A 27830-nucleotide genomic window follows, 5' to 3' on the forward strand; every position below is an offset into this window, starting at 1 on the left:
CTTGCTTTGGGGAGGCCTGCCCCAACCTCCCAACTGCTATTGCTCTGATAGCCTGAGCTGTAACTCATTCATTCATTTCAATGAATGCTGAAGTTACCAAACACCGTTTTAAGTAAGCACTGTCGTGAACACGATGAGCCCAGGTCCCTGCTTGAAACTCATTTCAGTATAATGGGAGAAGACATAAAATAATAAAAAGTATGATAGTACAGATGTACATATCAAGTGTGTAAATGAAATCTTCCCCTTTCTTTTACAGTTATTTCATGAAGATGGAGAATGTTGGGTTTACGATGAACCATTACTGAAACGTCTTGGTGCTGCCAAGCATTAGGTCGGGAAATGCAAAGTTTACACCTGCTAACCAGGGCAGTAGGCATAATTAAGCAACAGTCTTCCTTTGGGAGAACCTACTTACTCCCTTCTTATTGCAGTGGTTCCTATCTCAGGGATACTGGACTTTCTGATGCAGATGAACAATTAAAGCAAGAAAAGCTTCCCTGTTTCACTCTTTTGTGGCAGTCCTGAGAAAAAATTCAGGTTTTGAAAGCAACACATCTGCTCCTTCTCCATACCCCACGCTTTGAAAAGCATTTATAAATCCCAGTCTCAAACTCTGCTCTCTAGCACTGCTGTTGATATACATCATGTTTCTTAGTTCATATACTCTTGGGAGATATATATACACACACACACACACACATATATACATATGATATACCTGATGCCAGGTTTTTCATAAATACTTCTGTTCCCATCTACTGTAAATACTGGTTCCTTTGAGTTGTTTTAGAAAATGAGCGCAATGTATTAAAATCAAGTATTAGGAAATTTCATGGTCTCACCTACAGTAATTTTTATTTTGGAATTGTATCTAAGTCTGGATTACAGTTTAATTATATTCAGTGCTTCTGAAGGCTTCATAAAGTAATTTTTCCAACCTTTTTTAAATGTGTTTCTTTTATTATCTTTATGGTTAAACTTGGAGCCAATTATTTGATAACTTTCATTACAGGAGTTAGCTTTACACAAGGACCCTAAAATAATGGAGAAGCCATCCTTTCCTTAGCTGCCCTTACACTTGGTGCTCTGCCTGTAGCCCCCACGATGTCGTTCTCCAGGCCTCACTGAACTCTCCATATAGCACACATTGGGCTACCAACACTTTATCCAAAAATACTTTATTGCCTTAGAGGTTTTGGGAAGAGTGCTTTGTTTTAGTGTGGGGTAGAGATCTGAAAATAAATACAATAAAAACAATGCCGCAGCAGCAAAAGGCTCATTCTGAAGGGCAATACAGATCTATCTTTATTTAAAAATACATTAAAAACAACATAATCAATCATTTAGGCATTAGTATTAGCACCTAACAGTTAGGTACTAATAAGACGTTGGTTACATAGGGCTGTTGTACAGAACTGGATTCTCAATCTGAGAGGACCGGGTACCAGGGCTTCTCAAACTGCTCCTGTAAGCTTTCTGGCCACCCTGCTAGTTTCTCTCTGCCAGCTGCTACTATAACCCTTGCTTTGTTAGTCAACAGAAGGGGGAGCAGTAAATCAAATTCTATGATCCCAGTGCAAAAATTCATGGAAGCCCTAAGGCCATAGTAGTGTAAATTCATAAAATACATTTTAAAATACACAATGCTTCATTCAGGCCACGAGATTGCAGTTTATTTGACTATTTTATGGTAGGGGAGAAGGTTAAGTGTTGATGTGAAAGCCCTAATATCAGTAATGGGGATGGTAGACTCTGTCAGCAGAGGAGAGGCTGGCAAGTAGGTTAGCTGCATCCCTTCACAAGAAGAGTTTGAATCCTCACCATAAGAGGTACCATCCTCTTCCAGCTCATACTTCCCAAATCCAACAACCTGAAAGAAGCCAAAGACTCCTGGTGAGAAATAGGCTGAGCAGATTTGTGCCAAGACTTGTTAGAATCTCTGACACCAACCCAAACTCCATGAATGATGATGGCTAAATGACAACCATACTCACGTGAACACTGAGCATTCTACTTCCTGGTCCTCTGTGAGCCTTGAACCAGCTGACTAGGTCTGATTTCAGGAATGACTTCAGTGCTTCAATCTTCCAGGAAAGAAAGAAAGCTGTAAAAGACTAGCAATACATTTTCTGGAAAAATAGTTCTCAAACTTAACACCCTAGGCAGACTTCCTTGGTCTGAGCACATCATTTTACTGTAAGTCTCAGCTTGCCCCCAACCTTCCAGAAAAGGATAAAAATGAGCCTTGGTAACACATTTTCAGGTTTTGTAGCAAAGACTGATCCTAACAGATGAGCAAGAGAGGGTAGCAGATACTGTAATTGTAGCTGAGTACTATACACTGAGCCAAAACTCATGTACACAGTAACTACGCTCTAGCTCGAGAAAATTACAGTAACTATTGAAATGGGTAAAGAGAACTTTTATCTGCCCTGCTTCTAATAGAAAAACAAGGCTGGAGTGCCTTAAGAACTGGGCTGAAGCCTCTTGTTAAACCCTTCTGCCTCGGTGTCCTTTGGTAGGTAATTCACTGCATAGGCTAGAGTACCAGCAAGAGACTGGATTGTGGGACACAGCTCTTTTTTGTGGGTTTTATTGTTTTTTCAAAAGAGCTACACCAGGAATCATTAAATCTGGAGGAGGAATTCCATGACCGTAAAGAACAGATGTTTTAAATTTTCTTTAAACAGTAGAACCCTTTTTGTCCTCACAAATTGTAAAGTGAACGTCAATATGGAATGCAAAAATGAATCTCCCATTGAAATTGGCCAGGGTGGCAGTGGGTGAGAATTAGCATCCTGCTCACTTGGCCAGCTAAGAGGCTAGAGGCCAGTCTGGAAACCAGTCAAGAAATGAGCAAGTCAATAACCAAGGCTGGATGTTGAGTGCCCCTGATGTCTCTTGCACACAATACTGATGTGCTTGGGATTGTGACTCCTTACTCTGAAAACCATGCTATTACCTCATGAGCAAGGCGGTCGAAGAGGTACTGCTGTGTCACTACCTCATTCCAGTTTCTGTCCACCTCCTCCCCAAGGTGGGTGTCCTCGCACTCCTTCAGCTTGATCAGGGCTGTGACCTGTCACCACCAAAACGAGACCTTCAGGCATGGCATCACACTAGCTCCTCCAGAACACACTTGGCCCTGTCCAGTCTGGTTTGTGATGGACATGCTATGGTCCCTTCACTTGGGACCTGCCAGCATGAGGAGGAGGGACGAAGCTAGGAAGACACAGTCAAAGTAAGGTGGGGCTACAATATTCCAATAGTAAGCAGCACACAGCACTGCTAGGACTGGTGTCCTGAGGGCTTGTGTGGGCCAAGGAACAACAGACCAGGCCAGCTCGGACAGTCACCTGGGTGTTGAATGCATCCTCAGTGAGGTTTTCAATCTTTTCCTCAAAGCTAGAAAGAAACTCTTCTATCTTTTTATCAACAACTTCAGAGCTGAAACAAAACAGCAATTAAAAGTCATCAGAAACCTGGTCTCAAGTAGAAGGCAAAGGAGAGAATTAGGGCTAAGGCATGTTTCTAGGAAAGAGGCTGAAGTGTTTTCTTCCCAGTCCTCAGCACCCTCCCATAAGGTGAGGGAGGAGGGAAAAGAATGGGAAGAACCCTACCCCCACCTCTAGCCCATTTTCCTGGTATCCTCATACTGAAGCAGTGACAGCCATGCTTGACCATTCCTAAGCTGAGAACCACCAAGGTCTTATACCTTGGTTCTAGCGTAAAGGCCAGGTCAGGCGCCTCTGCCTTTCTTGTCCTTGGGTCTGCCTGAAGAGGTGACAGCACTGGCAAGCCCTGTACAGTGACCACAGCATGTGAGTCAAACCCTAATAGGACCATAGGAACAACTGATCAGTCTTGGACCAGGCCATCTGTGAACAACCTGTCTCTAGCCTATGCAGCTGTCTGACTTCATGAAGCAAACCCTATTTAGTCAGAGTTGCCTGAGGGTTAAGTAAGTACCTGTAGGCCCTGCTCTCCATGCCAAGAATAATAATAGTTTGCTTACTCACTTGTATTTGGTTGCCTGTGTCCCCACGGTGACAGAGAATCCTAGAATCCCAGATGTGTTCCTACAGGTAGGGTAGACATGGTACCTACAGCCAAATCAAAAAGTTTCATGTGCTCAGGTGGTCACCTGGGTCCTGCCCTTAGAAGCCCTAGAGATAAGGGAAGGGTTTCTGCATATCTTTACTGGGCCTGCAGATCCATAAACATGCGTGCATCTATTTCATTCTCACGTTAGGGGACCATGGGCTAACTTCTTCTCTTGATCTTGAAACTAGGCCAAACTAAAAGCCTGATCATGGTCCAAGATGCAAACTAGAACTTTTGACCAAAAGGTATAACTCCAAGGCATGGAAGGACCAAAGAGCTCTGCACAGTTGACTGCTCAGTCAGGATATCTGAAACCTCAGCCTGCAAAGGAAGCCCCAGGCCCTTATTTGAGCTCAGTGCTCTTGCCAGCAGACTTACCCAAGTGTCTGCTTGGTTCGAAGGAAGTCAAAACAAGGCTCTTCCATGTGCATCTGTAATTCAACATAATACCTGTCAGCCCAACTCCTCCTAGCAGAAAAACTGTTTCTTCCCCTAAAAGTGTTCTCCATACCCCCAAAGTCCAACCTCCCCTGGTACCTCCTTCCTATACTGCCTGGGCCCCCACCTATGTTCACAGTGGGTGAGAATACTAAATAACCATCCCACTTTCCAATCATAGCTTTCTCACAACTTCCAAGTCCCCAGGCAGAAAGGCCAGTCCTCATAGTGGGCTGGGGGCTTTAACACCCTAACTCTTATACAACTCACCACAAGCAGCTCCATTAGAGTGTATTCTTTCAAACTCCTGGTACCTGACTGAAAGGAGAAGTTGGTCAGACCAACTGAAAAGCCAGTGGCTCACAGGGCTTTTTAATTAGCTGTTCAGGTGTCCATCCCATTCTTCTCATCCTCTCAAAGAGAGATGATCATACCCTCTACTGCCATACTTTCAACATTTTTGTTTATACATCTGTCTTCCCTTTAGACGGAAGGTCCGTGAGGATAGGAATCATGTTTGATCATTTGTATTGCTAGCACAGAACTGCAGGCAGACATGAGGAGAGTCCAATAATCCCTACCTTTCAGTTCCTGTCCAACGGATGTAGAGGACACACTAAAATCAAGTACTTGGAGTTTAAGGTGCTAAATAAGGAGAGCAGGAAATGTTTGGGTATCAATGAAGTGTAACTGGACCTATTCCTCAGATGGAAAGGATACAAATAGAAGCTTCTGCAGCCATACACAAGGACCCAAACCAATTGATAAGAAAACTGCTTAGCAAATAACCACACTTGGAAACCACATCCTGGCTGTCCTGGAAACTGGCAAAATAATGTGGTTAGAAAAGAGGCCAAGAGGCCAACAAGCAAGGACTTTGTTAGTGCATCTGCCAGCCAGGTTCCTGCAGGTTCCTCTGACACATGCTCAGGTCTGTTCCCACTTCACCAGAGAAGAGGTTAAAGCCAGTGCTCCCTACAAGCCTGTTCCATCAGCAGCAAGATTTTCCTATTTGCCTCTAGAAGGACTGCAATAAAACCAGTTAAAACCTTTTGTCATTTTCTTGTTCAAAATGCTGTGTGTGAGGAGGGAAGCAGTTCGGTAAAGGAAGCGGTCTTTATTACAAGCTGGTGCTGAGAGGTGATCAAAGGAGCACAACAGACACAGCCTTACGCATTCTGCCTAAAACTGGAGAAGTGCTCCTCTCTGGGTTCTGAGAGTCAGAAGCACTGGAAATGCGGACAGGGCTAAGCAGTGCCAGGCCTGCGGGAGAAAACCCAGGTGGCTACAGCCAGAGGGAGACTGGAACTACAGACAAGTTGGGTGTCTCAGGAAAGAGTTGGGTTCAGGGCCAGAAACACAACAAAAGGAAAAAGCTTGAGAGCAAGGCCATGCAGCCATGCCCAAAGCCCAGACAGGGATCTTCATGGGGGCCTAGCAGAGAAGAGACTTCTTCCTGCAGGGAACCTAAGGCCATAGTATAGCAGCAGCTATAGAAGGCCCAGCATTGAAGAAGTCAGATCAGTCTAGCAGGCACAGGTCCCCATAGTCCTAGAAGTGAATGAGACTAACCACAGGCTAGAGTAGAATATGGGCCAACCGAGATTGTTGCAAAGTTCTTTAAGTCCCATCCCACCTCTCCAGAACGGTGTGGAAAGAACACAGGATTTGAGAATAAGAGGAATAAATTCAAGCCCCAACTGGTATAACCTCAAGGAAGTAAGGGGCTCTGGGCCTCAGACTCGTCACTCATAAACTAGAGGTGATAAATCCTATTTCTCAGGTGCTTTGAAACCTTCCGTTATAACTCTGGTAGTCATCCTGTTTGCTGTATACTGATTGCATAGCTGTGTTTACTTTTGTCTCATGTCCGAAACTATCCTTTTAACAAATGTCCTATTGCTTAGGGTTCTGTCGGGAATGCATAGGCATTTCCAGCCACACTTTAGTCTGTCCCTCTGGACTAGTGCTTGGGTGACTAATTAAGTTTTTAAAAAGGATTCATTTTACTGACAGGAGCAATTTTTAAATATAGTTGCTTGAAGAAGACAACTGACTCCAAGCACAAAACTACAGAGGCAACATGAAGGGCCTTGAAGGTCATAGGGCCACTACTCCCGCAGGCTTTAGTGCCCTAAAGGTACTTAGCCATGAGGATGGCTGTGTGCAAAGGGGCCAACTGACCTGGTAGTACACAGTGACTTCAGAGTTGGCATCACCCTTGTTCAGAGCTCTCACTTTGCACAGGTGGTGGCCAATGGGTAGTTCTACCACCTGGAACTGCACAGACATCTCCTGCTCCAAAGGCATGAAGTTCAGCTTGCTGCAAGAGAATCAGTGTGGCTTACTGAGGCAGTGCCTTTATCCTCTTACCCCACCCAAAACCTGTGAAATAGGGATCAGGCCTTCTACAGTCCCTTCTGAATTACTCTGTTTACATAACTAGCTTCAAGAAAACCTACCACAAGAAGCATCTCCACTGGTTTACTAACAACTGAGTTGTGGCTCAAGGCCCGCCTGCTGGTAGGAATGCATAACTCCCAAAGAGAACACTCAAACTTAATACTCACTCAACAACATATTTCAGGAACTCCATAGATTCCTAGGAGGCAAAAGAGAAGAAATAACTACATCAATTTCATCAAGAACCAACTAATATCAACATTCTAATTACTTAGGAAGCCCTGGATAACGTTAGGAAAGCACACACTGTCTGTAACCCAAAATGCTGGGTGAGTCACTCATTGATTGAGTGGGCTCATCATTCACTGATTTAATATTATGTTTGTTGAACACTAAGCGGGTCTCAACTGAACAGCTCCTCTCTGCTCTCCCTTGGCATTCTGCTTACCTGTATGTCCACTATGACACTTTCCCCACTGGATCAAACTTAACTGTTCAGTTTTCCCCACTAGTCTGTGCCCTGTATGACAGCTATGACTGATTTAGAAACCTGGAGCCTGGCTTAGAGTGAACAATAGAACAATAATACTAAACGAATGCATCTCTTCCCCTTCATCTCTAAAGTGGTTTCTACCTGGGCAAAACATGGTACTTATTAGTCCACTGGACCAAAGTCCCCTGCCCAATACTGCCACTGTGCTCAGAGAAGCAGGCAACTACTCCTACTCTTCTCTGTGAGTTGAGGCTTTTAAACTTCTGTGGACAGGACATAAACTAAGGCTGGTTTGGGGTTGTGGGATAAAGACATAGAGGAGTTGGGAGGACAGCAGCCAATCTTGAGTGGCCATTTATATATTTATTCATCAAAAGACCGGTCTTGAGAAACTGAGAGGCCATGGAAGAAGATGGTCAAACAGTTTACGAAGAATCCCAGTCAAGCACTCTTAGCCAGAAGAGGCTTCGGTTAGTTACAAGGTCCTACAGACATAACAAACTCAGTAGGTATCAAAACAAAACTCTTCATATGCCCCCAAACCTACTATGGTTCCTCCTCCTCCACCAATCTAGTGACTCAGCAAGAAATTTAGGGATCATCCTAGATCCTTCTCTTCTCCCTCACCCCTATATCTAATCAGCCATTGAGTAGTGGCCATCCTCTACCTCATTATTACTTAAGTGCTTCTTATTCATTTTGCCTAACCTCAAGCTTCATCATTTCTCACTTCAACTCTGTGTGTATATGTAAAAACATAAACTTTGACATCTTAACCATTTTTAAACATAGTTCCCTAGTGTTAAGTATATTCATGATATTGTGAAACAGAACTCCAGAACTTTTCATCTGGCAAAACTTGAACTCTGTACCCACAAAACAATCCCCCCTTTTTTACTTCTCCCAACCCCTGGTAACCACCATTCTACTTTCTGCTCCTATGATTTTGACTACTTTAGATACCTCACATAAGTGAAATCATACTTCATATCAACTTTTATAAGAGCCTCATAACTAGTCTGTCTGGATCTTAATGACAAATCCTCTTTTAAATCCTTCAATGGTTCTCTGTTTACTATAGGATAAAGCCCAAGCTCCTTAGCTTCATACACAAGCACAACATAAAAGTTCTATATATGTGTGGTGTGTATGTATATATACATATATATGCATCCCTCATCACCCCCCAGGTCCCACTTTAATTTCTAAACTGTTCGTGGTTTCCCTACACAATCTTCAATAAATGTAACCAATACCATATATTTGCCATTACCAGCAGTCTCCTTCATAAAAAAATTCTTGCCCATCAGAGAGGCCAGGTTCCCTTCTAAACAGACTATAACAATACAGGCTTGTCATACAATACAGAGTTTCAGGGAAAAACTAATGCAATTCCAGAGCCCACAGCAGCAGTCAGACCTGGCCAACAGCAACCTCACACTCACTGTGCTTGTGACATTTCCTTGTACCAGGCCCTCAACAAAAAGCTGGGATTTGAACTCTTTGACGAAGTTCAGGAGAGACTCAAGGGAAAGGCCATCCATCAAAGCCCGGTATTTGTCAATCATAGACCAACGGGCATATTCCAGAATTAAAAGCCGCACATCTCTGTATAGAGGGCAGGAAAAAAACAAAATTTTATTTTAAGATCTAAATCTTGAAGGTAAAGAAGAATTTGGTCAAACTTCTACAAGTGATATGTCTCATTTCATTTTATTTTTTAAAGATTTTATTTATTTATTTTTAGAAAGAGAGGAAGGGAAGGAGAGAGGGAAACATCAACTGGTTGCCTCTGGCACGTACCCGGCCCACAAACCAGATTTGTGCTCTGACAGGGAATCAAATGGGCAGCCTATCAGTTTGCAGGACAACACCTAACCCACTGAGCCACACCAGTCAGGGCCAGATGATATGTTTTAAAGAGAGACAATTTCTATCACAATTTAAGATGGGGAGACGATCACAAAAAAGCATTTACAATTGCATACATAAACTGTTACACAGATTTGCTTACTGGTGCAACTCAACTTACCTGTCACAGTTGGAAAATAAAATATTTCACATAAGTTGCCAGATGAGTCACACAACTTAAAATTGTTACTATTTTTACTATTTTGATTTAAATTCTAGCATTTTGCTAATTTCTGGAGGCCACCATTATGGATATCTATTACTGAAGGGACAGTATATGTAGGTTGTAGTTCTAGGCCAAAATCAGACGGACCCCCACCAACCCCCTTCCCCACATTAAGTTGTTTAAACTTGGCAAATCACCTCACACGTGTGACTCAATTTCTTCATTTGTAAAACAAGGGAGATAATAATGCAGTTTTGGTGAGAATTAAATAAATATAAAGTTCTTACGTCTAGCACAAAACAAGTCTTCAATAAAAAGGTGTTGTTATTACTACTTTACCACATTTTAATAAAGTAGTATTCAGAGGCAATTGCATACACTGGGATATTTTCCAACATATCAATAGTTCCAGACAATTCTCCTTTCCAATTTATATTTGGTTATTAGTTTTTATAGCTTTTTGTGATCAGATTATCAGTTATTACCCATCTGACTCTTAACTACTTCCCCTGCTTCCAACTTTTGGTCATTTATGCACTCATTACAACTGTCAAAGGCAGGGCCCCTATATCAGGTTGTGCTATTTACCATTTACAGATGCCCAGCAAAGAGATCAAATGGGGGGCTTGCAAACCATGTGCACAAAGGGCTATGTCTGCTCGGGGGAATGTGCCCCGCTCCCCGCTGACAGAGGGTACCTCCAAGGAGGTACTTTATCCTGACTCACACAAAGTACCCTATAGGCTATGGGCTCTGATGAAAGGCCCAAGGAGGCTGCCTATCAGCAGAGGGTTTAAGCATTAGTACACAGATTGTCCAGAAGCCTTTTTGCTCTCTTCTGGAACTCTGGCTGAATTCTGGACAGCTGCAGTTGCTAAAGAGAAAAATGATGTGTTTAAGCAGCTTAACTTAGCTACTTATCACAGCACCCAACACACTAAAATTGCCACAGTAAAATATCACCAGCAAGCAATTCTGAGCTAGGATAGAGCCAGCACTACTTTAACTGTTATTTACTTACAAACTTTGGAAAAACACCATTTTTTACCTCTAATTAAATATAGTAGGTTACTTTCGATCCTACTCACAGATAGCTACTTTAGTTGAGTTTAGAAATCCTATAATCCTATGTACTGGATTCATAAACTACAGCACAAATCTATCAAGTCTGAAAATTAGCAGTGAAGCTAGAACCACCTAACCCCTAGGAAGGCAAATACTTTCAGGCTGACCCCATATATACCCACTTGGCCAGAGTCTCAGGCTTGATGAGGATGTTAAAGTAGGTCTTCTTCAACTGCTCAGTTATCATTGTAAAGACAGCTGGTGTGGAACTAAACTCCGTGAGATAGTCAATAATGAGCTGAAAGAGTAGCTAAAAAGGAAAGAAAGAAACACTTTGAATGGAGAAGCATGAAAATCCATTAAGTTTTTTGGCGGGGAGGGGCAAGGGAGTGTTTTCCATTGGTTTTTACCGGGCCCATGATAACAGGCATTGTGGGAGACAAAAGAGAGGTACTAATGACTCAAAGAATTTCCAAGCGTTAATATCCTCAGTAACTGTCAAATCTGGAGCAATGATTCTTCCATTTTTATAATTTCCATGTGTATTCTTAAACATTTCTTTCTTCAAAATGAACTTACAGATAGTTTTATCTGTATCCCCACTGTCCCTAAATGTAACTTTAATTGGGAGGACATTACATTTACATGTTAATTTTTGAAGCAATGACAATTTTATATCAAGCTGTCCTAAACCAGAAACATAAGTCTCTCCTTTAAACTTTTTTTATAAGCTTCCATAAGATTTATACTTTTCTTTAGATAGGTTCTACATTCTTCTTATTTATCCCTAAGCATTTTGTTTTTCTCAATATTATAAATAGAACAGTCTCCATCCGTTTCTAAGTGGTTACTTGCTACTAAAAGAAGAATAGCCATTTTGATATACTGATCTTGTGACCAGTCATATAATAAGTCATTTTTTAAATTTTAGTAGTATCTTACGTTTCCTAAGAATACAACTGTATCACCTGCAAAGAAAAGTAGTTTTTCTGAGGGAGATTTGGACTTTCAGTCAAGATGGCAGCACAGGCAGACATGGCTCGCCTCCTTGCACAACCACATGAAAATTACCACTAAATTATATAGAACAACCATCACAGAACCATCAGATATCAAGTTGAATGGAAGTCTGACAACTACGGAATTTAAAAACCACATTCATCCAGACTGGTAGGAGGAGCACAGATGTGGAACAGGCTGGCCCCTCACCCTCGTGTGGTGGATAAAAATTCGGGAGGTATATCTTGGGAACAAGGAGTCCCAGCACCACACAAGGCCCCTCAGTCCAGGGTTCCAGTACCATTCCCCTAACTTATGGCTGCAAAAACAAGCAGGGACTGAGTCAGTGGAAGAAAGTGCTGGAGGCCCAAGCAGTTCCCCTTAAAGAACCCACACACAAACTTACTCAGACTCACTCCCTCTGAGCTCCAGCACTGGGGTAGCAGCTTAAAAGGCACCAGTGGCATATGAGGAAGAACTGAAGTGTCCAGCATCAACACAAGAGCTGGGGAACAGCTTTCTTCCAGACAGAAAGGGGGACAGAGCCACAGAGCCAGCAGGCAGGTGCCAAATCTGAGACTCCCAACAACCTGGCTAACACAGTTTGCTCTGCCCTGGAAATCCCCTGAGGCTCTGACTAATCCAACTTACAACTGTTAACAGTAGCTTTTTCATATGAATGGCTTGTCTTGGCTCATGCTTCACAACTTTTTTTTTTTAATTATTTATTTGTTTGTTTATTTATTTTTAGAGAAAGGGAAAAGGAAAAAGAGCGGGAGAGGAACATCACTGCGTGGTTGCCTTTCACTTGCGCCCCCAACTGGGGAGCAGATGTGCAACCTAGTCTTGTGCCCTGCCGGGAACCGAACCAGCAACACTTGGCTCACAGGCCAGCGCTCAATCCACTGAGCCACAGCAGCCAGGGCTCACTTCACAACTTCTTAAATCCTTTTAAACAAGTAACAGCTGGCCTCAGTGTGCCCCTTAACACCAACACCTCTTCCTAAGTGGCCCCAGGCAGGGTACTAGCAGCATCCAGCCTAGATTCACAGCTTGGCTTCACCTGGGAATTTCCAAGCCCAGCACAAGTAGCAGCCATCACAGATTGCTTTATAGCTCAGGCAGGGTGCCCCGCGCAAAACACAGGTGAAGGGATGACCTTGGCCTGCACCACCCAGGAAACCCCAAGGACTGCGCAACTAGCGGGCAGCTATAGACCATGTCAGAACATTAACACCCTGCCCCTGCACAGCTGATCCTCCAAGGAGAGTGGAGGTTGATGGCCAGTGATCACAGCCAATCTTTGCAGCTTACCGGCCTGGGTAAATACCTCCCATTGACCTGCCAATAGCAATCAAAGCTCAACGACAAGAGGAGGGTGTACTTAGCCCACACAAAGGGCGCACCTCGAATACCCAGCTTGGGTGATAGAGGAGCTGTGCCACTGGACCCTACAGTACACCTACTACATTAGGCCACACTACCAAGACAGGGAGTCACAGCAGCTCTACCTAATACATAGAAACAAACACAGGGAGGCTGCCAAAATGAGACAAAGAAACATGGCCCAAATGAAAGAACAGATCAAAACTCCAGAAAAAGAACTACACAAAAATGGAGATAAGCAATCTATGAGATGCAGTGTTCAAAACACTGGTTATAAGGATGCTCAAGGAACTTGGTGAGGACCTCAACAGCATAAGAAAGATCCACTGAGACACAAAGGATACACTAATTGAAATAAATAATAATTTACAGAGAAACAACAGTAGAGTAGATGAAGCTGAGATTCAAATCAATGATATGGAAGATAAGGGAGCAAAAAAACAACCAATCAGAACTACAAGAAAAAAGAATCCAAATAAATGATGATAGTGTAAGCAGCCTCTGGGACAACTTCAAGCATTCCAACATACACATCATAGGAGTGCCAGAAGGAGAAGAGAAAGAGCAAAAAATTGGAAATCTATTTGAAAAAATAATGAAAGAAAACTTCCCTAATTTGGCGGAGGAAATAGACAGGCAAGTCCAGGAAGCACAGAGTCCCAAACAAGATGGATGCAAAGAAGCCCACTCCAAGACACATAATTAAAATGTCAAAGGTTAAAGATAAAGAGAGAACCTCAAAAGCAGCAAGAGAAAAGAAGTTTCCTACAAGGCAGTTCCCATAAGACTGTCAGCTGATGTCTCAAAAGAAACTTTGTAGGCCAGGAGGGATTGGCAAGAAACATTTGAAGTCATGAAAAGCAGGGACCTACCCAGCAAAAATATCATTTAGAATAAAAGGGCAGATAAAGAACTTCCCAGACAAGAAAAAACTGAAGGAGTTCATCATCACCAAACCATTATTATATGAAATATTAAATGAGCTTATTTAAGAAAAAGATCGACTATGAATAAAATGGCAATAAATACATATCTATCAACAATTGAATCTAAAAAACAAAGTAAGCAAACAAGAAGAATAGGGACAGAATCATGGATATGGAGAGCATTTTGATGGTTGCTAGATGGGGGCCATGGGGGAATGGGTGGAGAGGTGAGAGTATTAAAAAGTACAAATAGGTAGTTACAGAATAGCCATGGGGATGTACAGCATATAAGAAATGGAGTAGCCAAAGAACTTCTATGCATGACCCATGGACATGAACAATGGTGTGGGGATTGCCTGAGGGAGTGGGGGATGCTGGGTGGAGGAAGGCAAAAGGGTAAAAATTGGGACAACTGTAATAGCATAATCAATAAAATACAATTTAAGAAAAAGAAAAATAATTTTCTTTTCTAAGTGTTTTTATTTTCATTTTAATGTAGTAGCCACATCCTCTAAGTTAATGTTGAATGACAGAGGTAATCGTGGGTATCCTTGGCTTATTCCTTGCTGTTACTGTTTTTAAATTAAAATTTTAATTGTGTTTAATTAATTTTCCCCCATTCCTACTCATTAGTAATGCCCACTCAAAATTATCAAATTCTTTGACATTTATCATTATACCCAAATACAGGCATACCTCGTTTTGTTGTTCTTTGCTTTACTGTACTTCACAATGCTGCATTTTTCACAAAGTGAAACCAGCACAAAGATCAAATCCCTTTATTGCAGCAGTCGTTTTATTCTGGAGGTCTAGAATCAAACCCACAAAACTCTGAGGTATGCCTATTGTGCTTTTCCTTTGACCTGTGTTATGACTTATTCATCAATTTCCTTATACTGAACAACCAATCATTTGCATTCCTGGCATGTGGTATAGTGAATTATTCTTTTTGTTACACTGTTGCATTTAATGCTCTAATTTTTAAATTTTTGCATCTATATTTTACAGATAAAACTGGTCTCTAGTTTTATATACTTATATTCTATGTCAGGTCTTAATATTAAAGCTAAGTAAGCTTCATAAAATGAAGAACATCAAATATTTTTCTATGGTTTGTATTTTGAAAAGCCTTCCTGGTAATTCCGAAACGTATCTCGCAAATGACAACTACAATATTAGGCTTTAATCTGTTTGGATATTAAGCTACATTATATGTAAGCCTTTGAAGGCTGACAAAAGTAAAAACTTCCATGGTGTGTCCTCCTAAGACCACTCTTTGTTCTCTGAGGAGACTGATAGCAATAAGGATAAAGGAAAGAAGTATATTCTTCACCAGCATTTCTGCTAAGATATGGAAGCTATCACCTCTTAGCACAGATCTATCCTGTCAGGTCCTTTCCTCCAGATTTTTTTCTTGTACGAATACAGTTCCCCAAACCTTAATAAATGTTCTACCCATTAGGTACATGATATTACTTTACCTGGTGTTTAATGATCTAACCCTTTTAGCTAGCACCCTAGTTATTTCTCCCTCTGCTAATGAAGCTTTTGACAAAGTGACACTGGAATACATTCCTTACCAAGAGACAAACTACTGACAAGATATACATACACCCTGTTTCTAAAAGGCTCATAAACTTAGAATTGAGAAACAAGACACACATACTTAAAACAAGGGACAGAGTATAGGAAGAAGAAAGGTCACAAACATTTGACAAGAAAGCATGATAATCCACATTAATAAAGGTTACTTTCTAAGTATAGTACTCCATGCACAAGCCTCTATGTTTGGTGCCATGGGAGCAACAAACATAAATATGAAATCTTAAAGCTCTCTATGAGGAAAACAGAGCACTTGTACGTACAGGTAGTTTATGGTTGAATCCTTTCACTCGAATAATTAAACCATGTTCTCCAGCTACCAGCTTATACTCCAGCTGTGCCACATCTGCTTCATAAGCTGGCTCCGCAAGATTGTGGGTGAGGATATTGACAAAGATATCAAAGAGGACCACACTGAGAATATAAAATGCAAACAGCATCATTAATTGGCAAGAAATAGACATGAGAAGATTAGCTTTGATTTAGAGTAAGAAACTTCACTTTTACAAAGATGTAAACTCACTTCTCCAGAATGTAAAACTATATACTAATTGAGTTCAAGGTAAATAGTGCTTCCAGGACTCACTTTAACAGGGATATTGTAGAACTCCTATCTTCAACAGTGCTTCTCAATCTTTTTCATCTCGTGCACATAGAAAATGGTCATATTTATGCTGCACAGTGGGTAGTGTAAAAGGCATCAAAGGTAACTGGCTCTATTACTGTGGCCTAGGCTTCCTGACTGATACATTAAAATCTGAGGGAAGGGATGAGGGTAATGTATTTTTTAAAGTGGGTATTAATAAATGTTAATATGCTGCTTATCATTTGAAGGTTGGATTTTACATGTTAAGTGGCAAAAGAAAGGAAGAAATACACTATCATTTCCCAAGCACCTCCTATGTTTCAGAAATATTTTGGGCTCTCTGACCTCCTACAATGTAGCTATCTACATAAACATATAAGTAATTTGCTAAGAACAAAGTATACGTAATCAAATTCTCTGGCAGTCTCTAAATACAGGATCAAAAGATCCACTCATCCTCATTACAGACTGGAAGCTAACCCAAACTCATTGCTAAGGCACTACTTCAACCAGTAATTCTATGACTAGCCTTCACTATCAGCCTGTGTTACAAATGGGTATGGGAGATGCAGCAGTCACACTTTTATCTTAAATGTTTAGTATTGATATAAATAATTTGTTTTGGGCATGGAAAAAATACATAAACCAGCAGCACAGCTCAAGTACTGATAGAGAAAATAATAGAATGATTCAGAATACAACAAAGTAATTTTCAATAATAAATATTTTTTCTGGAAAAGAGGACAATTGCTTACTTCGCTGCAGACTTCTGTATCAAAGGTGAGATCAGATGGAAACGTATGTATGCTGAAAGAAAAAAGATCATAGATAAGAAAATAAAGGCCAGAGACCTCGGTCTATATATCTATTTATCCCCAATATCATGCTTTTTTAAAACTCTAAAATAAGTTATTAATCCTTAAATCTTCATTACATTTTTATCCTTAAAGGTCTTTAAAAAGTTGTATTTACCATTCCAAATAATGACAAGAAGGTATCCTTTAATCTATGGAAAGAGCAGATACAGACAGATACACAGAAGTCTACAAATACTCCTATTTATCAATAGCTTTAGTCAGAGAAAATGTTCACAGAGGTATACATTTCAAAAACATTAAGGGAACGACCCCAATGCCCACAAAAAGTTATAGCGGAGCCTTTCCCAGGAAGCTGAATAAATGTTAAAAACATTTTTAGAAACCCTTACAAGCTATTCAAGAAAAATTGAGGCAAAACCTTCCAAATAAACTCCAGAATGCCTCAGAGCTACAGCACAGGTGGCTGAGGTTAGGGATGTGGATTAAATGGCAACCAAGAGCACTCAGCCTTTGAGTCCACGTTGCTTCACTAAGTTCCTATGCCATGCACAGAGACAGAAGAAAAAGCAACAGTGTGAGCTACTAAGTTGAAAGATTTTAGTCTGTTTAACTATATACTATGCTTCCTCTATGCTGGAAAACAGAATGGCAGAGGGAGATATACGGAGAATATTTCACATTTGTAATGCTGGATGAGTCTTTGGTGACCAAGAATAATTTCCTTCAGTTCTAACTCCATTTAAAAAAATTTTTATTGATTGATTTTAGAGAGAGAGGAAGGGGTGAGAGGAGAGAGAGAGATAAAAAGAGAAAGAGAGACACCCATTTGTTGTTCCACTTATTTATGTATTCATTGGTTGATTCTTGTTTGTGCCCTGACCAGGGATGAAATTCCACAACCTTGGTGCATTGGGCCAATGCTCTAACCAGCTGAGCTACTCAGTCAGGGTCTCCTCTTTTTTAAAATAATGTTCAAAGGTACCACCTGTTCCCTAAGATAGCCAAATACTTGGCTCTGCTTTCATTAAACTGAAAGAAAAATATCTGAAAATAATTTCATTTTAGGCTTGAATCTTTATTCCTAGAATCTGTAGTGTCTACAAGGGTTTTTGTGATGGCACAGGAACACAGTGTCGATCTGATAGATAAGCCTAGGAAAGGTCTTCAAATGGACAGGGAAGGGTAAAGGGAGGCAGATGATAGACACAAGGAAAAAGTTTTTTCTACAATGTGAAGAAAGATTTATAACACTTATTTCATTCCTTTTAGGGAGGGAAACATTTTACCTTTAGGGATTTTAAATTTGTTGTCTTTCTTATACCACAGGCAACCTTGTGGAGTGTTCACAATTTTAACAGGGTATTCTGTCTCAGGACAATCAAAAGCCTTCAACATGAAGTCTGTGGCTAACAAAAAAAAGAGTAATAACTCATTCAGGTATGTTAATAGGATTTCCAGCTATTGTACTTGTTTTCAGAAATCTAAGTAACTTTTTTTTGTGAAATCTGGAATAAAGGTTCTTAAAATAATATCCTTTCTTTAAGCAATTAAATATTTTGCTATTTTCCACTCTGATTTTTTAATGCTTTCACAATTCATTACACTGACATCACAGCCCATCACATTGGTTTCACAATCCTCTAATGAGTTGCAATCTGTAGCTTGAGAAACACTAAAACAAACAGAAAAGATAATGGTAATTCCAACACAGACTGAATGAAAGGACCAGTTATGATATATAAGAAAAAAAAAATTGCTTCAGAGTCCCCAGATCTACATTTAAATCCTGTTTCCTCCATTCACCAACAGAATAGTCTCGAACAAAATGTTTTACTTTTTTGAGACTCAGTTTTCTCATTTGAAAAGGTAAAAAGACAGTAATCCCCGTCCCAGAGTGTTACTGGGCAACTCAAATTTATGGTTCAAATGGTTCTTTGTAAAACATAATGTTCCATACAGGTGCTATTTATCTTATTAGAGCATGGGTGGATTATCTACAATGTTTGCTATTTCACTGACCTATATACTTGTTTTCAGCTGGAAGATGAAGATCTGGATTTAATTCAAAATTACTCTTCCAAAGTTCAGCCCAAGAGTTTTCAACATCTGTAGAGGTGGAAAAACAAACTGATCCAATCAACAATGCAATGTTCAATATTCTCTCAGTAACAAACCAGTCAACAACTGGACTTCATAAATCAATTCTCCTTTCTTTAGAAACCTATGAATGACATATCCGGACATTTTAGACTCTTGGTACTCAAAGTGTGGTCTCAGCTGTATTGGTATCACCTGGGAGCTTGTAGAATTGCAGAATCTCAGGCCCTACCCAAGAGCTACTGAATCAGAATCTGTAGTTTATAAGCTTCTCCAGGTGTAACAAGTACACTGAAGAAGTTTGAGATGTACTTTTCTAAAACAGTCAAAATTGCCCCCAAACTACCAAGAGAACAGGATTTTTCATTAACTAATGAATATAGATAAAATCATAGCAAAGAAGTATGAATAATTTTCATTTGAAAGTAATCTGAAAATATATATACTTTTTCCCCTACAGGAACCACCAGACACATTATTAAGGAATAAAAATTCCCAGGTGAGTCAGATTTACCTAAATTAAGTAGGACAATTATTAAAAATATTTTACCTTCCATACTATACTGAGTCCCAAACCATTTCTCCTTGAGATCACATTTTCCCTCATTAGCACCAGACAGTAGAACAAGATTTGCTTTTTGAGGAACTAGTTGATTAAGGGCTTCAGCAATGACCTAATAAGGGATGGGGATGGGGGAGGAGACACACAACAATAACAACTTTAACCTATACATCTTTTTTAAAGAGACAAAACCATATTATGTTAGATACCCCAAGATCCTAGCATCATGACATTAATGAAAATATGTCTGTAGCCCATGAACACCCTAATTTACAGAAGTTCACTAGTCTATCAGCTGTTTAAAATGTTTCCGATAACACTAATATCAGTGGGGACACCAAAAACCCAGAATAAAGATAATTATCTTCTTGTAGTACAGGCTTCTCCCGCTAGGTGAGTTTCCTAGGAACCCATCTGTGTCACTGTGCCAACTGGCATTGTTTTAAGAGGCTGTGTTTAGCTTCACTGAAATTTTCTTGAAATTTCTCAACACATCTGCCCTTTCATGATGGGTGATTTATGAGCATACCTGCCCACACTGTGCTGAGTGTTCAGTTTTTGACCAAAAACAGCATGACTCTATGCCCTACTCTCAATCTCACCCCAAGCAACCTTTCCTGTTTTCCCAGATGAGAAAAGTCCTCGAAGGGAAATGGTTTGCTGATGTGGAAAAGGTGAAACAAAAAACAGCAAAGGTACTAAAAGGCATCAAAATCTATGAGTTCAAAAACTGTTTTGAGCAGTGGAAAATGTCTCAATAGTTGTATTGCATCAAATGGAGAGTACTTTCAAGGTGACTGAAGTTTAAACATGTAAGAATAAATAACACAATTATTTATAATTAAATTTTCGGTTTTTTGGGTCCCCCTGGTGTAAACAGTAGTCATCTCAAATTGTACATGGTAACAGTCGTCGTCGGCAGCCGTCCGTCTCGAGAGACGATGGTGTAGCTTCTTAAGAGTCTATCTGCACCGCCGAGAATGGCTGTGCAGTCCAACTCGGGAGTGACACGGTATATGTCTCCTCCCGTGTTGAATCGACATCTTGCGATGACGCTGGAGTGTCCTCTCCAGTGAAGCTGAAGCTACAGAGCCTGGGCAGGGTGATATGGAGGGTCTGCTGTTGCCCATGCAGCAGACCCCCCCTCTCTTCGCAGCTGAAGGATCCAAGGGAAAGACGGAGTCAATACAGCTTGGCTTCAGGTGCGCCGCAGGAGTTGCCGGTGTTGACTACAACGTCAAACCGCCTTAGGGACTCCGGCTCCGGATTTTCTGTCGGGGTTTACTCCCTTAGCCTTTCCCCTGAAGAGGTATGCCGCAAGGCAGCGGAGGTTTTTTGGAGTCAGAGTTTTCCTTCTCTGATGTGCCCTGACTGGAAGATCGAACCAGCGACACTTAGCTCGCAGGCCGACGCTCAATCCACTGAGCCAAACCAGCCAGGGTTACATGGTAACAGTACCTGCAGTAAAAATAGCTATCACTAAGTTCTTACTATGTGTCAGGTCATGTTTAACATGTCATTTTATTTAGTACTAAAAACAATGCTAAGGTATACCAATTTCATAGAAAATAACAGCTTCAGAGGTTAAAGATAATTTGCTCAGGTTAAAGATTATGTAACCTGTAAGAACAACACAGTTGGCAGTAGCAAAAATGAAGTTCTAACCTAGTCTGTAGATAATTCCAAAGCCTACAGTACTCTTAACTGCCACCTCACACCCAAGAAGCAATAAAAATGATCCCAAGGTAGGGCCTACTTCAATAATCCTTCAGCTGTGATGGGACTAAAACAAGATTTTATGGTTTAGGTTTAAAATGCTAACTACCATTTAAACACTATTTCTTTAAGGGGAAAAAAATGACAAATGGTGCTTCAGAAAAAAACAGTTGAACCCTTGGACACAACCATCCTGGAAGCTGACAAGAATGTGTGGTTGCTGCTCCTTCCTTTCCCTTTCCGTACCCTCTTTAAAATTAGTTTGTATAATACCCTTTATCAAAGTTTCTCAACCTTGGCACTATCAATATCTTTGGCCAGATAATTCTGTGTTGTGGGGTGCTGTCTTCAGCATTGTAGGTTGTTCAGCAGTATCTCTGGCTTCTATCCACTAGATGCCAGAAGCACCCCTGGTTAAGAACTGCTGCCCTATATTGAAAACAATGCCTTACTGCCCAGGAACAGTGGAGGAAAGAAAGACGCTGATCAACTTTTTTTTTTTTGATATGTAGTATTATCTACAACTCATGTTTTGAATTCAGGGTATCATACTTCTCTCGTAAATATTTTCAAAAAGAATAAAGTTTAATTGTGCAGCATCTCCAAATGAATTGAAAGGTAAGCTAAACAACTCTCTAAGTATGCTTACCAACCAAAGCATATAATTCTTAGGAACCACTTGAACTATTTAAGTAGACGTTTCAACACTTTAAAAAACAGTACGAATAGGACTTGATTTTCTCCTTTTAAAACATAATCATATACAACATGGAAAATTATCCACAAAACTATTGGTATTTTTCTATTTAAACAAACAAGACACAACTAAATATGATCAAGCGTTCTCCATTCCCACAGTTCTTAAGTACTTTCCTGCACTTTCTCGCCCTCCTCTTTCTTCAAATGTAAGTATTAGAAATGGAAAACTTCTTACTTCTGGCTTGTATTCAAAAAGAAGCTGATCTCCAGTGAGAAAGTCCTGCAGTGGGTACAGCTGCATGTTTTCACAGATGTTTTCCACATACTCAACTGGATCTGTCTGTAATGTAAAGAGGTAAAATTATTTTACACCAGAAACTCCCTATTATTACCCTTAACTTGCCAGACTTTTTTTCTCTTTAAAAAAAAACATTGAACCTAATGCTTCTGAACAGATCAAACCAAACTTAACTGCAGTTAAATAAACCGATGGTCATAATTAAAAATAAATAAATAAAAATTAACCAGAGCTACTAGCTTAAGGAGCATTAAGCTAACACCCCTCCGATCCTCACACTTAGCCCTACAGCACACCAGGCTCTAATCACGTCATAGCCTCCTCACTAGAGCAATAACAAGACCGAATTGCAAACGCCTGTTTATCTATCAAGTGCCCCACAATGCTGTGAGGTCCCTAAAGACAGGGTCTTCATCATTTTATCACTGCAGCACTGTCACCTAAAAGCTATTTGTAATCATGAATCAAATTAATGTAAAAATCAAAATGTATGATTACATAAAAGTCTTGATATATGAAGTTATATTAATCAGTATATTATTTCAATTTAAACCACAGTTCTCTGACCAATGAAATGGAAAGACTCTTCCAGAGGAAAGTACTCAAGTATTTGAGCACCCAGATCTTGAACCAAGTGGAACCAAATTTTGTAATGAGGATATATACTCAGATTGATTAGGTGATTTGCCCAAGGTCACAGAGTGAGAAAGTAACAGGCAGAGTAGATACTGGAACTCAGGGATCCTAACAGGGTAGTGAACACTCTGTCCAAAATACCACACTGCACAGTCCTTTACTAGACAATATGGGTTGTTCTCTCATTTAATAATAGAAAACAGAAAACATATGAAGATCACTGCATTCATGGAGGAGGAATGAGACGAGCATACACCAACCTAGAGACCATAGGAATATCACATAGAAACAATATGGAAAAAACAGAATTAGGAAAAAGGAAAGATTTCATTATTGGCTACCTCTCATCCCACTTCAGGAAACATTTCGGAATCATTAAGTTAATTAGTAACTAAACTGCTATTAATATTTTAAATGACTCCTCCTACTGTTTTAATTTTTTAGTCAGTTATTTTTACTAGCCATTTATTTATAAGTTAACTTCTCTAATGCATATGCTACAAAACTGAGTGATTCAAAATATTTCCTATGAGAATATACTAAGGATCCTAGCTAAAAGCAGACCTTTGGCATTAAGGCAATGAAGACAGTACTAGGAAGAACACTTAAACCCTATCCTTTATTTTTTTTTAAGATATAATTCACATACCATCAAATTCACACTTTTAATGTGTATAAAAACAAAAAATAAAGTGTACAATTCAGTGGTTTTTACCATATTTACAAAATTGTGCAACCAGAACCACTATCTAGTTCCAGAACATTTTCATCACTCGAAAAGGAAACCCCCAACACCCATTAAGCAGCTGCTACACATTACTCACAACCCTCAGCCACTGGCCACCATCAATTTGTGTCCTCTCTCTATGAATTTACCTACTCTGGATATTTCATATAAATGAAACCACATAATATGTGACTTGTGTCTGGCTTCTTTCATTTATCATGAAGTTTTCAAGGTCCATCTGTCTTGTAGCATGAAATCAGTAATCCATTCCTTTTTAACGGCTGAATAATATTCCATAGTATGTATAATCCGCATGTTGTTTAACCATTCATTCACTGATGGACATTTGTGTTTCCACCCTGGGCTACAAAGAATGATGCTGCTCTGAACAGTTATATACAAGTTTTTGTGTGAACAAGTTTTCAATTCTCTCAGCTGTATATTTAGGTGTGGAATTGCTAGCTTATATGGTAACTCTATATTTAACATTTTAAAAAAGATTTTATTTATTTTAATTTTCATTTATTGATTTTAGAGGCAGAGAGGAAGGGAGGGGTAGGGAGAGAGAGAAAAACATTGATTTGTTATTTCACTTATTGATGCATTTATTGGTTACTTCTTGTTTGTGCCCTGACCAGGGATCAAACCCACAACCCTGGCACATCAGACGACGCTCTAACCAACTGAGCTACCTGGACAGGGCCTATTTATTTTTAGAAAGAGGGGAACGGATTGGGAAAGAGAGGGAGAGAAACACTGACGTGACAGAGAAATGATTGGTTGCTTCTCAAACATGCCCCAATGAGGACCAAACTCGAAACGCAGGCATGTGCCCTAACTAGGAATTGAACCAAGTGACATTTTGTTTTGCAGGCAAACACCCAACGAAGCCACCCCAGTCATGGGCTATGTTTAACTTTTTAAGGAATGGCCAAACTGTTTTCCAAAGAAGTGTACCATTTTACATGCCCACCAGCAATTGATAAAGGTTCTAATTTCTCTCCATCTTCTCCAACACTTGTTATCATCTATCCTCTAATTCTTTCACCTACTACAAACTCTCACTGTCTTCCATTGTCATATTGTTCCTGTTTTTCTGCCTACAGGAAAGCACTTAAACAGCTTTTCTCTAGTTCAAATAGTTGATTTATAAGAAATATTGGGTCCAAGTTCCTATGTAAAATTTAAAACTTTTCAAAATGTATTATTTTTAAAAAGACTGGTTTGAAAAGGGCATTCCTATTTACTTTTATTGATGAAGACCAGAAAAAAGTCTGAAGAGGAAACATTTCAACTTTGTTTACAAAGAGTATATATAAATGCCAAAATAAGCTGAGCTACTGGAGGTCATTTAGCAGTTCATACAAATATAGACTTTAATGATTTGTTCTCACTTTGCACTGATTAGGCTTTCATTTAAGCTGTTTTGGGCTCATGTTTTAAAATCAAAGTTCATGAATATTGCTAAAAGTGAAAGAAATGAGCTATAAAATGCAGAGACATCAGTAAACAAAAAACTTGAAATGTCTTGCTAAGAAGGAACTGAAGGGACAGAAGGAAATGTCATTCACTGAACCAATGCTAAAAAGCAGATCCCCAAATAAAGGAATATGGGGATCTCTTATGGTTGTATTCCACAATTCTTGTTCCCACTCCTTCTCTGCCACAGTTCTGGCCCACATGTTGCCACCGTAGCTGATAAGGACACTGAACAAAATCACTCCTGTAAGGTAGATGGCAGGACTTGTGGGTTCTATGCATATTAATCTATTAATAGGGAGAAGTGTGTGCAGGACCCTCTAAAGGCCAATACAAGTCACAGCAGCTTTTCTGTTTTCACAGAATAAGATCATTTCAATTTCAAGTGACTTAAAGTATATAGAGCAGATTACATAGGAATCAACAGCAACTGGAAGCTTATAGTTTTCGTGACCATGTCCTCATGCACTTAAGTTTTCTCTACTTATAGTAGATATTTAGGGAATCATCTTTGGTAATGATCCAAAAAGGTACATTTCAAGATGCTCTACCAACTGGTTCTAAAATCGCAGTCTCCTAATTTAGGGTCCACACACACCTCCCGTAAGATATCAGTGGACAGATTCAGGAGGGGGTGATAGTGCAAGAATGTAGTTGGGAAGAAATTACATATTTATTTTCACTAATCTCCAATTTCGCATTTTTATTCAATTATGAATATAGCAACAAACCACAATAGTATTAGTAGCATCTATGACTATAACCAAGAGAAATCACAATATAATTGCAGATATCTTAAAATATCATACTCTTGCTATCTAAAAATTGTAATAATTATTAGAACTACCACTAGACCTTATTATTTAATATATTAATAAAAGACTATTTTTTACTATTTCTAGTACTTTATTTCAATATTCTTTTGTCAACTAATGTATTCTATTTAATGAACTTAGAAACACGATTTTATGAACTGTGTAATAATTAACAGTATTGTTTCAATGTTAAATTGCCTGAGTGTGACGATTTTAATCAGATTATGTAAGAGAATACATTTGTTTGTAGCAGGTACATGCTTAAAAATGTACAGATAGGGGGAGGGGGAGAAGGGGGGAAAGAAGGGGAAAGGTTTAGTCAAGGAACTAGTATAAACGACCCATGGACATGGACAACAGGGGGGGATTGACTGTGGGAGAGGGGTGGGGATGGGCAGGGCAGAGGAAAGCAATTGGGGAAAATGGGACAACTGTATTAGAACAATAAAAAATAAATGTACAGGTAAAATACAATAATATCTATAATTAAATCTCAAATGTTTTGAGGAAAAAAATACACATACACCATGCGTACATATATAAAGAGATAGAGAAAAAAAAATATGGCAAAATATTAGCCATTGGTGAATCCAGGTGAGGGATATACTGGTGATCACTAAACTGCTATGGCTATTTTTCTGAGAGTTTAAAAATTCTCAGGAGTTTTTGGAGGGATAAAATATTATTCTGAGGAGGGGTGCACAGGATTAACAGATTTTCAAAGGGACACAAGGCACAAAAGTATTAAAACAAAAAACAAAAAAAGCCCCTGCTCTAAAATTCTTACCCTTCAGCCATATATAATACCTTCCTTTCATGTACCCTATACAACAGACACATAGAATCATTTACTTTTTTACAATACTCCAGAGTTCCTTACTTATGTGGTTTGCATTGATTAGAATGAGTCCAAACCGTATCCATTTTAAAATACTGAACTCAACTCAAATTTACCATATCCACAAAACCTTCCCTGGTCATATTCCAATCAAGGCAGACGCTCTCCCTGGCCTGAAATCTCAGAGCGCACTGTTTCTAACATTATATATGGGTATTACTACTGATAATCTTGTAGACTGTCTTCACAATATTTGAATTCCCCAAATATCAAGTACTATAGCAAGCTCTCCATGAATGTTTATCAAAGCGATAAACATAGGGATGACTACATGATTATAATATGATCTGTGTCAATCTGTCTAATCCTTCACCATTAGTCAGTATAAATACTCAAAAACATGCAAGTTAACTTTTGGATAGAGTCAAGGCCATCTTGAGACTCACATGACAGAGAGTGGCAGAATTAAAACTCCACTGACACTTCCAAAAAGAGAAACAATGACCCATACTGGTGTGGCTCGGTGGGTTGGGCGTCATCCTGCAAACCCAAAGGTTGCTGGTTGATTCCTAGTCAGGGCACATGCTTGGGTTGTGGGTCAGGTCACTTGTGTGAGAGGCAACCTACCGATGCTTCTCTCTCACACATCAGTGTTTCTCTTTTTCTTTGTCCCTCCTTTCCCCTCTAAAAAATAAATATAAAAAAAAAAAAAAAAAAGAGGAATAATGTCCACACCAGTTTTCACCTTGGTCACAGAAAACATTCAAAAAGAATTTGACTTCCACTACCTACCTGTTCTTGGTAATGAAATTCATTGTCCTCAATTTTCTGAATCTCTTCAAAAATTCTGTGAAAGAAGAAAATTCTAATTAGAAGATATATTTAAATTTCTCATTAAAATAAAAATAAACAGACTAGCCTTTCACATGTGGAGAATAAGAATATGGAGCCAGTAAAGGAAAAGAAGCAGAAAATGCCTGAAAAATGATCAGACCAGGACTAAATAGAGGCAGATTTAACGGCAGGCGCACCAGGCATGCGCCCTGGGCCCCAACTTCTGAAG

General features: G+C 39.6%; 2 protein-coding genes across 8 annotated transcripts in view; one reads left to right on the top strand and one right to left on the bottom strand.

The window, feature by feature from the left end:
* Nucleotides 1-945, top strand: part of OSBPL9 (oxysterol binding protein like 9) — a 130963-nt gene extending 130018 nt beyond the window's left edge. For all 5 annotated transcript variants that reach the window (XM_090269444.1, XM_090269447.1, XM_090269449.1 and 2 more), the window contains one exon: nucleotides 260-945. In XM_090269444.1, coding sequence (XP_090125570.1) covers nucleotides 260-334 — 75 coding nt within the window. In that variant the 3' untranslated portion in view covers nucleotides 335-945. The remainder of the gene's footprint in view (nucleotides 1-259) is intronic.
* A 337-nt stretch (nucleotides 946-1282) lies between these two features.
* NRDC (nardilysin convertase) overlaps nucleotides 1283-27830 on the bottom strand; it is a 71871-nt gene continuing 45323 nt past the window's right edge. Inside the window, exons 14-31 of one of the 3 annotated variants that reach the window (XM_090269441.1) lie at nucleotides 27560-27614; nucleotides 22210-22314; nucleotides 19548-19671; nucleotides 18920-19006; nucleotides 18187-18306; nucleotides 16838-16889; nucleotides 15760-15910; nucleotides 10766-10893; nucleotides 8887-9049; nucleotides 7116-7147; nucleotides 6730-6868; nucleotides 4816-4863; nucleotides 4486-4538; nucleotides 4023-4106; nucleotides 3360-3450; nucleotides 2966-3082; nucleotides 1998-2087; nucleotides 1283-1873 (exon numbers count right to left, since the gene is read on the bottom strand). In XM_090269441.1, coding sequence (XP_090125567.1) covers nucleotides 1676-1873; nucleotides 1998-2087; nucleotides 2966-3082; nucleotides 3360-3450; nucleotides 4023-4106; nucleotides 4486-4538; nucleotides 4816-4863; nucleotides 6730-6868; nucleotides 7116-7147; nucleotides 8887-9049; nucleotides 10766-10893; nucleotides 15760-15910; nucleotides 16838-16889; nucleotides 18187-18306; nucleotides 18920-19006; nucleotides 19548-19671; nucleotides 22210-22314; nucleotides 27560-27614 — 1837 coding nt within the window. In that variant the 3' untranslated portion in view covers nucleotides 1283-1675. The remainder of the gene's footprint in view (nucleotides 1874-1997; nucleotides 2088-2965; nucleotides 3083-3359; nucleotides 3451-4022; nucleotides 4107-4485; nucleotides 4539-4815; nucleotides 4864-6729; nucleotides 6869-7115; nucleotides 7148-8886; nucleotides 9050-10765; nucleotides 10894-15759; nucleotides 15911-16837; nucleotides 16890-18186; nucleotides 18307-18919; nucleotides 19007-19547; nucleotides 19672-22209; nucleotides 22315-27559; nucleotides 27615-27830) is intronic. The other 2 variants (XM_090269442.1, XM_090269443.1) reach the window with 2 other exon arrangements.

Source organism: Furipterus horrens, unplaced genomic scaffold (assembly GCF_987537825.1).
Source record: "Furipterus horrens unplaced genomic scaffold, mFurHor1.1.pri manual_scaffold_3, whole genome shotgun sequence".
Taxonomy (NCBI): Eukaryota; Metazoa; Chordata; class Mammalia; order Chiroptera; family Furipteridae; genus Furipterus; species Furipterus horrens.